The sequence below is a fragment of the Fulmarus glacialis genome, unplaced genomic scaffold, assembly GCF_000690835.1.
Source record: "Fulmarus glacialis isolate BGI_N327 unplaced genomic scaffold, ASM69083v1 scaffold14704, whole genome shotgun sequence".
NCBI classification, from domain to species: domain Eukaryota; kingdom Metazoa; phylum Chordata; class Aves; order Procellariiformes; family Procellariidae; genus Fulmarus; species Fulmarus glacialis.
In genome coordinates, this window is record NW_009207647.1 from 1 (window position 1) to 14,466 (window position 14,466).

The following is a 14,466-nucleotide window of genomic DNA, read 5'->3' on the forward strand; positions in this document are numbered from 1 at the left end:
TAATTTTTAGTATAATACTAATTTTAATAGTATGGTCACTTTTTTCAATATAGAAGTTATCCATCAGTCAAGCTTTTGTATCGTAATTGTAAAGATTTCTGAAATGCTGCCTTTGGGCTTAATTCGAACATGGTATCTTTACCCTAAAAAAGGGTAATCACACTGTCAGTCATCTGACTGTAATCTTTTTCGTGTGATAATTGTTATGGTACCTCTTGCTGCAGCATGAGAGCCTGGAATCTGCATCTGCTTGCAGTGGTGTTAAGCTTTTCACATAGCTTGTTGTGACAGGGAAGACCATATGTCACAGCTGGTGGGTGATCCTCTGTGTGGTGTGAGCATGCAGAGGAGTCCCTGAGGGTCCCCGAGGAAAAAAGAAATTCTGGAAACTACTGCTACCAGGACGTGCCCGCAGAGTGCTGCGGGTTGCCTCTCCTATGGCTTCTCTTGTGTCCTGGCTGCGTTCTTGTGGGACACGGGTGGTTTCTGGAAGGAAGATGGTAAGGGGTGGATGGATTATTGCCAGAATAATTCATTTGACCAACAGCCCGCACTGGAAAAGAAGGTAGAATTGCTGACAGGCTCTTTGTGGCCCAAAGGTTGCAGATGAGGCAGCCTTGTCTTACAGATCATGTTTCCAGTTTTGCATAGCCTCTACAATGGCCTGTTCCGAAAAATAAAGGATGTTTTCTGAATTGCAGTTAGCCAATACATGGTTAGTAATGTTAGTTAAAATCCTAGTGGAGACTGGATACTTTAGAGTTTCTGCATGTGTTGGGACGTCATACTAATTCCTAATTTCACTTGCCTATTACATGTTGTGCCAGTTTTTATGAGAACTTCAAAGTAATTTTTTCTTCACAAAGATTTTTGTCTCCTTCTATAGGGTGGCTAATTTCAAGTAAAATAATGTTGTTTTTTCCTTAATGAACACTCATTCCAGTTAGATCAGATTTTCACCAGCTTAACAAGCAATTTTGCATCTAAACAAAAAGGGAAGTTTTCAGAAATGCTTGATCAGAAAACCAGTACTGCCGCATAGAAGCAGTACTGTTACACATTCCGGAAAAACTATTCCAGAATTTTTAAGACTGTATTTTATATTTTGATTTTTTAAAATGCAGTCAAAACTTAGAGCCCTTATATAGTTTATATAACTTCTGTTTGTTGTGCGAATTTTCAAAACCCTCTTGTTTTTATGATAATTGATAACAAACTTTGGGTTATGTAAACTTCACTTTGGAAGCAAACTAAGTGGATATTGACAGCAGATGGCAGTCTTGGGTAAATTATTAGTGTAAACCTGCCATTGTTTTGGAAAAGGTGAGGTATGGTCTTCAGTTATGTTAAGATTAACATTGGGTAAAACTTGAAACACTGGAAATGCAGATAAAGCAAGCCTGTAACATTGTTTGTACTCTATTTCAGAAAAGGGGGATTTACTTTTATAGAGGAGAAATATGCATTAGTGTGCTTCTTTCTTTCTGGAGGTTTTAAATAAAAGTGAAAATGCATTAGAAAGCTTATTTAATTTGTCCTTAATTTTTCTTTAAGGGTAGGTGGTATCACAGGTCAAATTCAGTTTAAAACTTTCCAGATAGAAAGATGTTTAGTTTTCATTTTGGAAAATGTATACTTATTCCGTAATAAGATTGTTTAATTGCATTTTTATTCCTTTATAAACAAAACAGGTCGTTGTCCTATAGGAATAATGGGCTGTTTCTGCACAGTTTCAGATGGAAAAGAAGGTTTGCTTATGTCTATATGCACATTCGTTGTTTTAAGAAGTTTTTCTTGCTAACTTACAGCTTATAGAAGTTATAAGACATGAAACAGATCCCGATACAGATGAAGTACTCAAACATTCTTCAAATGTGTCATGAGTATTTTAAATAAACTCTTCGTCTGACTTGTTTGTCCATGGACGTATCACATAATGTCTGTAATTTCCTCATAATATTTGTCCCTTTTTTTGGTGAATAATTTTAGCTGTATGGATGAAACAAATACTCAAAAACCTAGGCTGAGAGGTGAGAACACTCAATCATAAAATCTGCTAGTGAAATCGTAGGATATCTGAAGAGTGCCAAAGTGGTATTAGCTCCTTTTCCAAGTCCCTGAGATGCTCTCAACATTTCAGCTGTCATGGAGTCTGCATGGCACAACCAGACTGGGACTTCTCTGGGTGAGCTGCGAAAAGCTTGCTGCTAACTTGCCCCGGGAGTGCACTTATAAACTCTGTAAATTCAGTATGGTATGCACATTAAAAAGAATAGTTTACAGCCTTACTGACACTTGAAAATTGACTCTAGTATAAAGTATTTTGCCAATTTCTATGGTCTATCTATTGGTAAAGAAAGATGCAGGCAGCAGTTTTGAGGGCTGCAATTCTTTGCAGGTGAAGTGGCTCTTAAACACTTCTGAAATATCAGTGGTCTCACCATTCCCAGTTGGAAGAAGGATATCACTGTTCCCATTGTCCATAGGAAGGTTTGAAGCCGGTAGAGGACAAGAAAGATGTCACTTTTGGCTAATAAGTTACTAGTAAGAAGAAAGAGGAGGAAGGAAAGCTCTAACTATATTTTCGTAAGAGTTCTGGAAAAAACAATTTCCATGTGATTTCCAGGCCTCCGAGAGAGTAAAGTGGGATAAGCCGTAGTTAAGTCTGGGTTTGGATTCTTCTTTATTTCTTATAAATGTTAACAGGGTTGGAAATGTGTCTTCTTCCTAATGCTTCAAATGAAAGCACCTCACTGTTTGGGGTACTTTCCCATTTGAAAAGGTAAGTCTTTCGAAAGTTGCCAGTGCGTCTTTTGCAAATACATGAATTTCAGGAGAATTGTTCTACTGCATTAAAAACCCAGGTGGCTACACAACAGACTCCTGTGGAAGACACACACACAAAAAAGCATTTATTTTGTGTCACCTGGAATGTTTATGCTGCCAACGCCAGCGCCGTTAGTGTCAATGCTACTAATGTCACGTAAAAGGAGAGTAAAAGGCCACATAAGCGTACATCTTTGCTTAAAATTATATTCAGATTGTCTGTTTTTACTATTCGCTGCCAGGCTGAGACAGGTATTCCTTGAAAATTGATTATTTCTCCCACCACTGTTTCCAGCATACAGCTCTTACACAGCTTCTAGGGTGAGGTATGGTGTTCAGTTACTTCCGTGCGCAACATGGAATAGCCAACAATGATGTACAAAACTTAAGGAAAGATGAAAGGCAGCACTGAGAGTGTTAGGAAAATGTTTCCTGCTTTTTCTAATTTTTACAAATTTGAATTTATGGATTTACAATCAATATCAATGAAAATATTACGGTCTAGGGAAATTGCTTGTAAGTAGATTATTTGTCTGGTAACCATCCTTTCAGTGCATTTGGTGGGTAGCATGGGGACCATCCATCTTTCTTTTTTTTTTTTTTTTCCTCTTTCTCTCCTTTTAATTGAAGAAAATTCTGTATTTAATTTTTTCTAGTACTGACATTCTTATATCTTGACTTCTTATTTTACATTGCTGTCCTAACTGTAAAATTAATCTGGTCCCTTCATTGAGGAATTTGGACCCACTCTGTTTAATTCTTTGCTTGTGCCGTTGCAGGCAAAGGGGCTGATCTGAGCAAGCCACCATGTCGAAAAGCAAAGGACATACGGAAAGAAAGAAAACTGCAGAAACTCCTTCAGAACCAGATGTGCACGTCTGAAGGCTCTCCACTTGAAGCAGGAAATCAAGTTTTCCTCTTGCAAAACTCTAAATCTAAAACAAACCAACCTAAAACCATTGAAGACTTCGTTTTTGTCTCTTTACCTGATGATGCACCACACAAATTAGAGGTAACATCTCATTCAGTGTTGTTGGAGGCAAATTAAGGAAAAGTCTAGTTAAGGACTTTTTGAAATGCTTAGTTGTTTAGTGTCTGTGACTTTATGAATTATTATAGTTTAAATCTTGGAATATATGTGGTACTGCATGATAGATACATGGTGCAGCGGAGCTCTGTGTAACCACAAGAGGGTACTCTTGCACTTGCAGTCAGTCATAGCAGAGACCAGTACAGTTACCAAAATAACTTGTAAATTGATTTCATACAGTGTGACTTGAAAATGAAAGACTTAGAATTAACTGAGTGTTGAATGGTGAGAGAGATTCAGTATTTAGTTCTGTAGTATATAAATACTTAAACTATCTATGCTAATGAATCTTGACAAGAAAGCAGTAACTGTTCATAAAATTAAACAGATAAGAACATAGCTGCTCTTTATAAACGTCATTGATATGTGTTGATGTCTTTGGAAGCCGTAAAAGTGATGGTAGAAAATTTTGCTTAATATAATGGTTGCCATTAAATCTATTAGTAATATGGAGACAGTCATCTGAAAGACTTTTGGATTTTCTAGCCCATAAAACCTCCCCCCCCCTGCCCCCGCAAGCTGGAAAACTATCTGAATACAAGTATTTTCCAGGAGTTACTATTATCAATGATGATATTGGAAGTTAAATTTTTAATATTCTTTTGGTAATTATTCAAAGAGGTAGTGATGATGACTTGAAAGATTCACCCTGAATAACTGACAAGAAGCCATGAAATTGATCCGTCTCACTAACTCCTCCAGATTTTCTGATGAGTTGTATAACAGAAGTATGATGGCTTTGTCTGAACATCTTCATTTAGAAGATGCAGGGAGAATTAAAAGGAGGATGGTTCCAGCAGTGTTTTCCCAGATTATTTTTGCTCCTTACGATGGCTATCAAGTGTGGTGGGTTGGGTTTTTTTTTATTTTTTAGGGTTTTTTTTACATCAGAACCAATGCTATGTGTGAAAATAGAACCATACTGAAAATGAAGTATTTTTGAATTGAACATGTCCTTAAATATGCTTGAAAAGAAATGCACTGTTGCTCATATGACAACATTCTTTTGGTTAGGAAGCAATAATTTTTACTAAGAACAATTTTTAATTTATAGATTTTTCAAAAATAATTGTTTTATTTTTTTGTGTGTAAGGGTGATGGTGGGGAAGACGGATAACTTCCTATTACAATTAACTCATAATTGAATATGGAAACATTGTTTCGTCTTCCTCTTTCAATTTGAAAAGTATCAAGAAGTCCCCTAGGATTATTGCAAAAAACCATAGTCTTTATCTAAAGAGCACAGATATGAGTCTTCCAAATGCATGGGTCCTTGAAGTATTTTTCAGTATAGTGTGAAACTACAAGAGACGATTTTAGAAAGTACAGAAAATCTCTTCAAAATGTCAATCTGCATACCATTTGTTGGTATTATTTCCTGAAAACTATTTGTGTAGTTCTTCTGTAAGCATTTCAGCCATCTTAATTTGCAGCTTGAAAAGCTTGTATGTTATTCAGTGTAAATATAAAAGCCTTCACTAGCCTAAATTGAGCTGAAGAATTGGATGGCTATTGGCTAATATTAATAAAATTGTTAGGGCCCTTGTGCAGCAATTCAAAATTTCTCTCTGTTGTGATGTTTGTATGTGTATAAATATGTAGTTATTGCATGATATTGTAATAATGAATATGTTTAACTTCTTCTGAAGGTGAGGGTGGTGAGATCATCTCCACCAAGTTCACAGTTCAAAGCCACATTTCAGGAGTCTTACCAGGTCTATAAGCGTTACCAGATGGTTATTCACAAGGACCCACCTGATAAACCAACTATAAATCAGGTCAGAAGGTCAAATGAATTTTATGCAAAGCTCAGCTTCCCCTCCATTTCATGTGTCTTGTTTCTAGGAGAAACAAATGTGGATTTTATATCCATTGTATATTCAGGAGCATATAAAATACTGTATCAAATAAAATCAACGTCCTGAAAGTGCAAACTCTTTTGATATCTCTTTGTGAGTGCCACAAATATTTGGTCTTAATTGCAGACAGAAAAGTTAAGGTAGTTATGTGGGAATGCTATTGGGTAAGAGATGGAGAGGATGAGGCTTTTGGAGATAAATATTGTGGGCCTTATAAATACTAAATCTCGTAAGATCTAAAACCAGCTGGACACTTACCCTGATAACTAGTCTCATTGGCTTTGGTTTGAATGCTTCCGTAAGGAGGAACAAGCATGATCAGGGTCAACATGTGAGTGAAGAATTTATCACACATACAAATTGTTGGTTTAAGGTTCACAGAAGTTTTATAAACCTCTTCATTTTCAATTTAAGCCCTTCAAGAAGTAATCAGTACACTCCATCTAAATTACACATCATTACTGTTTCTTGTAATGACCAGGTGGTGTGTAATAGTTAACTGTCAGACATATTACCTCTCTAATACCATAAAGAAAAAAATTCAGGCGTTTGGAGAAAAAGTATAGGTAGCAAGAATATGTAATTGCTAAACTGGGGCAATGAGTGATGTGCCATTAAAAATAATACATTTTATAAGTCCTTGAGACTGTACAATGAAAATAAAATTTGTCGTTGATTTGTTAGATAACTTGGTAAAAAAAATAGGTTGAATAAACCGATGCTTTGAAGTGTTCTAGTGTTATACAATTTCTATTCCTTAATGAAAGTACCAACAGTCAGTTTAAGCTTAGTGTTAGTTGTCAGACTTTCCCCTGTAGGAAGATTTTCTTGTTACTATGTTTAAAGTAGAAAACTGACTTCAGAGGCTTTGAAGTGGATAGGAGGAGATCTTTCACTAGCCTTACCTTCAGAAGCATATTATCTGATTATATGCACTCAAAATAGTATGCTTGTATTTTCCTTGCTCTGAAGGTGAGGTTAGTACCTGTCTCCTTTGAGGACCCCCAGTTCAAATCATCCTTCAACCAATCAGCCACTTTATTTGCCAAGTATCAGATGGCTATACACAAGGATACACCTTCTGACTGTGGCGAAAATGAGGTACAGTTCACTGCATGCACCTTTATGAAAACGTCTTTTTTTTAATGGTGTCTCTCAGAGCGATTCTAAATACTAAAATATTGGAGTTTCCATTTGGGAGGGAAAGCATTGTGGTTTTTAGCAAGCTTCTGTTGCAGGCTTCAGCCCAGGGGAAACTGAGCTGAAGAGAGAGGTATTATGCAGCATCATAACTAAAAACCTAAAGTTAGTAATGAGTTAAGTAGAGCTGCTGTTTGTACATGTTTTCTGAAAAGGTCCGGGACTGAGATTTCCACTGGAAATGGGACAATGGTATGGAAGTGCTTTTTTGATGGCAAAAGCGTCTTGGTTTAAAGCTGCTTGGTACCTTTTCCACATTTCTCCTTAATTTAATAGGTGAAGGTTTTAAAAATCTCAGTTTTATTCACGTTTCATTGCTAAGCATGTCTCTCAACTAGAACTCACCTTTGCAGTAGAAATAGTGCAAAAATATTCCCACCAGCTGATTGTCTGAGATTCAGTGAGAGTACATTACATGTAAAAATAAAGGCTGCTTTTAAAATGGTGTTTGGAGGATGCTAATCCTAATCTAATAAGAAAAGTACCCGTAGAGTTCTAAACAAGCAGCAATTCTCCATTTCTCTGGCAGGTGGCACAGTATTTTCATTAGCGGAATTAATAAAACTGCTACCTCGGATCTGTCATTTCTATCTACTGCAAATGTAAGACTTCAATATTGATCAACTATTTAGTCAGACTTTTCTGTTCTTGAGAGCAATACTTGCAGAAGTGATAACCTAGCAAGCTGTGGCTGCTTTCCAGGTAGAATAATAAAACCACATAATCATTTCTGGCTTTAGTTCAGAAGAGTGTAAGGAGAGCTTTTTTGTGAGATCTCTGTAATGCTACTGTGGAAAGCCTTAAAATTTATTTCACTTTGTTTTGTGAAATAATAGGACTCATAACAATAAGTAGTAGTCTCTGCCCTTTTTATAATTACTGACATAAATTGGGTTAATTATAATAATGTAAAAATTGGAAACATGCCAAGAAAGATTGAGCTATTTACTAGATTTGTACCAGGCATTACCTGGTCTGATTAGGGACTTGATTTGTCTGCTATGATGAATGTATTTCAGCCCTGATGCTTAGATATAGCATATATGCTACCATGCTTTTGCTCTGAAACTCTTGTTGCTGCAGAGAGGGTGGATAAGAACTTCATATACTTACTTACTCTTTGTTTAGAATTAGGGATTTTTTTTTAGTACAATCATTACATCATGAAGAATCAAGGGCAAAATCACGATGGCTGCTGCAGTTCAGTTCTGAATAGCAGTTAGCTCTCAGTTCATCTAATCTCTGTTTGGGTCAGAGTGCATGGTTTGGTGTAGACTTGGGTTTAATCATCCGTGGAACTTTTTTTAGTCTAGGGGAGGAAAGCTTATAAAGATGCGTTAAGGACAGTTCAGGTTTCCACCACCTTAAGATGTAAAGTTGATCATGGGAATTACTGTTGAATAGGAAGGAGATGGATTTCTGTTTACTGCTAGTAGTTTAATGGATTTTTATCCTCCTCTTTTTCCTTGTTACTTGCCATAGGTATTTCCCTACTTTGCCTTTGTCTTCTCTCTCTGGCGTCATGTTTGTGCAGGTTTAGTGTAATATTCCAGGGGAGACATAAGACCTTCTCTGAAGCTTCTAGTAAATGTAAAAATGCAGTCTGATGCTGATGGGTTTTAATTTAGGCCCTTCTTTAGCACTAGTAAATTATGTTGTGTGTTCATGTGACTATCTGGCTAAGAAGGTCTTTCTAGTCACAATTGTTAGGCACTAATGCTCTGTCACTTCAATCAAAAGCATTTTGTATTTGATCCCTGCAGGAAGTAAACTGAAGAATACTTTACACAAAATGTATTTTGATGTTGTTTAGAAGTCTTTTTTTTTTTTTTTTTTTTTAAATACTGAATCTGCTTGGGAGGAGAATTATCTGAGTCACTTTTAAGAACAGGAGATACCAACTAGGGTAAAACTGATCCAAGTTATTGAGAGGGAGGGTGGAAAATGCTATTTGAAAGACCTCAAACTTTTTCTTCTTCCTCTTTTTCAGACTTTTTAATATATCATACAGACATTATGGAGCCAAGCAGTTTTTTAAGTAAAGGTAGAATGAAATTCTGTCCTATACACAGGGCTTTTTATCAGGGTAGTAACAAGTCTGCTTTGGGCTTTAAACTGGCAAACATCCAGGAATTTTTTTGCATCTAAAAATTAAATTTAGCTTTTAGTCTGTGCAAACTAATCTTTGTACAGTGGATGAACCTCCTTTTCAGGGAGTCCTGCACACTTTTGTGTTTGGAAAGTTTCTAGTTTAGGAAAAGTATTTAATTTTATATTTGGCTGAACACTTCATATTCAGAAACCTGCCTATATTTAAATTCAGAATCCAATAAAAATTGTTATGGGACATATTAACAACTTCTTTTTGGAATATCTTCTTAGATTGTTGGCATGACAATACACTGTCTGCCTATATTAGCTGCTAGACTAGTTTAATATTAACCTTATTACGTTAAAAGGCAATTTTAGGAATAGATTTAGAATTCTGGTGATTATTTGAAAATAACACTAATGTGGAAAGTTATAAAACAGTTCACAATATTAACAAAAGGTATGTGAACCATGAAGCTGATTGATTATTGCTCAATGAGTGTGAAAAAAGGCCCTCTTTTTGAACCTATGCAATGTCTATACATCTTTTCGTCAAGATTTTATATGAGAAAGGGGAATAGATAATTTCCAGGACAGAGAATCCATTGAATACTTGACACCATAGATTTCTTTGAGCTTCTAGGGACTCTCTGGTTACTGCCACTTTGAGACCAGTGGTAACTGATGTTTCAGTGCCCTTCAAGATGGTGGGTCTTTTTGAATTTTGCCTTTTCCTCCTTACTTTCTCCTCTCCTTCTTCTGCATCTCTGATGGAGACTGCAGTAGCACTAATACTAGTGTGTGTTCAGGAAAAAGAATTTAGTTTGAGATTTTGCTGGGGAGAGTCCTGCCATGCATTTTGGTGATGCAGCACTGATTCCTGATTGAGACAGTGACTTCTGTTTGTTCTAATAAAAAGCAAGGTAGAAATTTCATAAGGGAATAAACTTTTTCCAAGTCCCAGACTTGGTGTTACCTCTGCGGTGATGAACCTTGCCTTTTCTATGGAAACATCATCACAATCTTCAGTGCTGCTCTCATTGGTGAGTAGAGGATTTGGTAAGGTAGAATTAAATGTGCTATCTGCCAAATAAATTAATATTCTAGGAACAGTTTTGAGTATCTCCTTGCTCCTGGAATTAAAACCAGTTTAGCTTGCAAATGAAAATTTTTCAGATCTGTTTTTTTCTTGACATAAAAGCTACAACTATTTTCTGCATAGGCTTTTAAACTCTTGATTATCCCCTTTTCTCTTGGTTTGTCTGGTATAAACTGAACTTCCCTTGGAAATCTTCTCAACCCTCTCAAAAACCTTTGGTCAGTTCCTACAGGATTTCAGCTTCAAAACTGACTTGGTTGTCTCTGTGCTTCGGAGTGCAGTCAAGTATTGATGTTACACAAAGTTGTTGGCACCTAAATATTTATGTCAGCATGTTTTTATTGAACTGAATTGGTGTCCTGAGGAAAAACATACCAAACAATTTTCTAATTAAAGGTTGCTTCATAATACTTGCTCTTAAATAGTGCTGTGGAAGAACTGATTTTTTCAATTTTTCTCTGTGGGAACACAAAACCTTATTAAGCTGCTATGTAAATGCACAGTCATCCACTGTTTTAGTAATATATATACTCTTATCTTGAAAAGAGTTATTGGAAAAAATCAGAAGAATTAGGGGGAACCTCAACAGATTATTAACTGGTAAAGTATAAATAGCTTCTGAATGAGGTAAGATACAATCATGGAAAATAGGTGTATTACTGCCTATTGGAGAAGTTTATCCAAGGCTACTCTTGAATTAGCCAAGTCCCTGAACTGCTCATTTTTGGAAGCTGTGAAAATGTGCAAGGGAAGAATGTGTTCTAGTGTTTATCACATTCTATGCATTTCTTCTGGCCCTTTATAGAAGTACTGTATATGGACCTTTATCTCAGGTCCAAAATGGTAGTTGTCATGTACTGTTCCCAATATAATAGAGCTATTAAATATAATAGAACTATTATTCACTAGCTTTTTTTTTTTTTTTTTTTTTTTTTGCTAAAGTAGTGGAAGACTGTAACCACGTTTAGTATGAAGATCTGCGTCTGTAACATACAAAAAGCCACTGATGTAATTAATTGCAAGGATTTATGTACATGTCTACAAGTTAGACACGTTTAGGGTTTTTTCGGCTTGGATGGTGCTTATATTTATTTTGTGAAATGGGTCAAGCTATAATGAAAAAAACTGAAATCATGAAAGCCTGGAAAAACTGAAAAAGGGAGACTTCTATAATGAACAGAGAGGAGATAATAGACTGAGTATCCTTTCATTGAACAGGTGTTGTTTCCCTGTATTATCAGTGAAAGATCAGTTGAAGCAGAAATTATAGAGCTGATCAGCAGGTCAAGAGTACCATAATTATGCAAACAAATTGTATGAATGGCAGTTTGTCCACCTTTTTTTCTTCATTTGTCATAAGAAATTTAATAAATCATAATATAGCTTTGTCACAATAATCCATGCACAGAGAAATGGACAAATACCGTTTTGGAGCCTGTATGTTTTTTTGAAATTGAGTAACTTTTAATAGCATTTGGTTATATTTCTGGGAGAAAATGTGTAGATTAATGTATAGAATAATGATCAGAGAATAAGACAGAAGTTTTGTGTGTCTTGTATAATGCCAAGAGGCAGAAATACTTTGATAAATCATTGAATCAAGTGCTGGTGGTAGTAGAGGAGGGTTTTTTTCTACAGACATACCACAGTCTGTTATTCTGGTTTTACTTCAAGAAACAGAGAAGAATATGAGGTAGTACTTTATGCTTTAGCTTTGTAGAATTACAGTACAAAAATCTGAAAACAAGGTAGAAACATGGTAGAAAGAAACAAGATAGAAACAGTAACTAGGTCTGAGGGCATAGACTAGCTCTTCAGATGAGAACATTGGATTTAAGGAAGCTTAGTAATAGATCTGGCTTGTCTTCTGCTTTGCTAGGAGCAATCCATATTTGCAAATGTTTTAACTCTTGCTCAACAGCAAAAATACTTGTGTTTCTATGTAAGAAATGCAGGGAGGGCTTTGCAGAATACAAATCACCTGGCAGATGCTATGATCAGACTCTACCCCAGCTTCAGGATGGTTGACAAAGTATGTGGAAATATATATGTAAATGTTTCAGAACAGTTTGCCACCTACATGTCTTTTGTATTTTATATGAAGTGCCAAAGTGTATTTCTTGGTATTTAAATGATAGATATAGATGTGGAACTGTGTAGCTCTGGAAGCGAAGATTGTAAATGAAATAAATACAGTGAAAACATTTCTTCTTGGCCCTTTCATCCCAAGAAGGAATTTTTTTGATCCCAGTGATGCAATCAATGGCTAACGTGGACAGAATAGGGGATATCTCTAGCAGTTCTTCTTAATGAAGTATCATCTCACTAGAGGCATTGCCTTTCTGCTGACCTGTTGTTGTCCTTTTTCAAATGCTTCTTGAATTCCAGTATATAAGCTGTCAGCATATTTTTTTTATATATACATATATATATGTACATATACATGTATGTTTTTATATAAAAGCTGTCAGCTAGTTTAGTTCTTTAGCTGTACGCAGTTCTTGTGCTAAAAAAATCAGTGCCTATAATTCTAAACTGAGTTTTACATATAATGTGTTGTCAAGTAAAAATTTGAAATTAAGCATTTTTTTTTCTTCCTGCCTCTTCTCTAGTGTACTTAATGATTGATTTGGGTGATTTAAAACATTAATGTGATTTTTAGGCTTTAAATCTTTTTACGGTAGTCTTTGTCTTTAAGAAATAGAGCTGAAGTGTAACTGAAACAAGCTATGTGGCAGCTACACAAGTTAGAAAACATTTCCATAAAAGATCATAAAAAATCTACAGTAGTTTCCAGAAAGAGTCAGAGTGAACAGTTTATTGCTGTTTAGACCTTCTGAAGCAAACATTTTATTTAACTTTTCATGAGTGCTTTGTAATGACAAACTTGTAGAAAAATAGTATGTGTCTCCATTCCCTCTGCAAAGCTAGCTGACCACTCTCTTTGCTTTGTGCTTAACTAAATATTTGTCTTGGAAGAAAAGAATTTCACAACACACAAAAGATACACTGTTTGAAAAGGTGCAAAAAATTACTGAAATAGTTATAGCGGTTTTTTTTTCTTTCCCAGTTTTTTTTTAAATTGCCTCCCAGAAATCCACTTGAACTAATACAGAAAAGTGAGTAAGTATTCTGGGAAATGCCGAGGAGCATGTTCTGATCAGTTCAAAAGCTGCTATCAGCAGCCAGTTGCAAACTTTTAGGTCTCTCTAATCTAGTTTCCACTGTTTTTATCTTCTAGGGAGAGAATGCTTAAAAAAAAAAAATAATCAATAGCCTTTGTGGTTATTTTTAACCTTCTCTAGCTTGCCTTGGTAGCCCTATGTTTCTACAATGTTCTTGAATTAGTTCTTTTGTCATTTTGGTTGATGGCAGCACTCATCTGATGGTTTGCGCTCTGTGGTCGGCTGCTGCTGCAGCAGAACATCTCACTGCAATGAGCTTGAGTTTCAGATCTCTGATGATGCTGACTTAAAGACTTACAGCTAGTATTTCTTTATCAGCCTGATTCCTTCTGTTTACTTGTATGGCCCCCATGACTGTCGTGCTGTGGATTCATGGATTTTATTCTTGAAATGCCTATAAAAGCCTAAGAATTTGAGCGTCCAGACAATTAACCAACTTGTCCATAGTCGTATCGTTTCAGTTCAGTTTACAATGTTGCATAACAGTTTACAATGTTTTTCCTGGTTTTGATATTGTTTTCTATATAAATCCATATGAAATAATAAAAAACCCCTTTACTGTAAGACTGACACATCTCCATTATTTTGAGAGTAAGTTTCTTCTGAGCAGACAAAGCCACAGTGACTTTTGTCAGTCCATAAGGGAATTGAAATTGTAATTCTGAAATGTATGGTCTGTCCCATCAGCAATTATTTCTATTTCATTAGTCCGATTCTTGTACTGAAAACTACATTTGAGACATGCATTTAAACTTTAAATCCTCTCTTTTCTTATGTAGTATGTTTTGAAGGCTCTTTCTTTACCTTCGGGTCTCTGGATATCTCTGAAACTGTATTTTGTTAGCATTCCTATATTTTTGTAAGTCACTGTTGAAAATGATAGGTAGAGCCAGCCCCAGAATAAGTCTTTGATTCCTCTGCTAACTTAGCTGTAGTATATTGCCCTCTTCAAGGACAGCAGGACAGCTTGGCACCATCTTTCCTTGTAAACATGCTATGTTTTGTCCCATTTTCCCAATTTTTACAGGAAGTAACAGAATTTTGTTCATTTTCCAGCTTAATTTCAATCTATTTTCCTAGATAGTTTCTTTTTATTGTTTTTAATTTGGGGGGGGG

At 35.7% G+C, this 14,466-nt stretch overlaps 1 protein-coding gene across 1 annotated transcript in view; it reads left to right on the forward strand.

Annotated features, from left to right (window-relative positions):
• Window positions 1-3,605: 3,605 nt before the first annotated feature.
• The window catches only part of ATE1 (arginyltransferase 1), a gene marked incomplete at both ends in the record, with an annotated part of 26,477 nt that continues 15,616 nt past the window's right edge, over window positions 3,606-14,466 (forward strand). Inside the window, 2 exons of the mRNA XM_009576205.1 lie at window positions 3,606-3,838; window positions 5,566-5,694. Coding sequence (XP_009574500.1) covers window positions 3,606-3,838; window positions 5,566-5,694 — 362 coding nt within the window. The remainder of the gene's footprint in view (window positions 3,839-5,565; window positions 5,695-14,466) is intronic.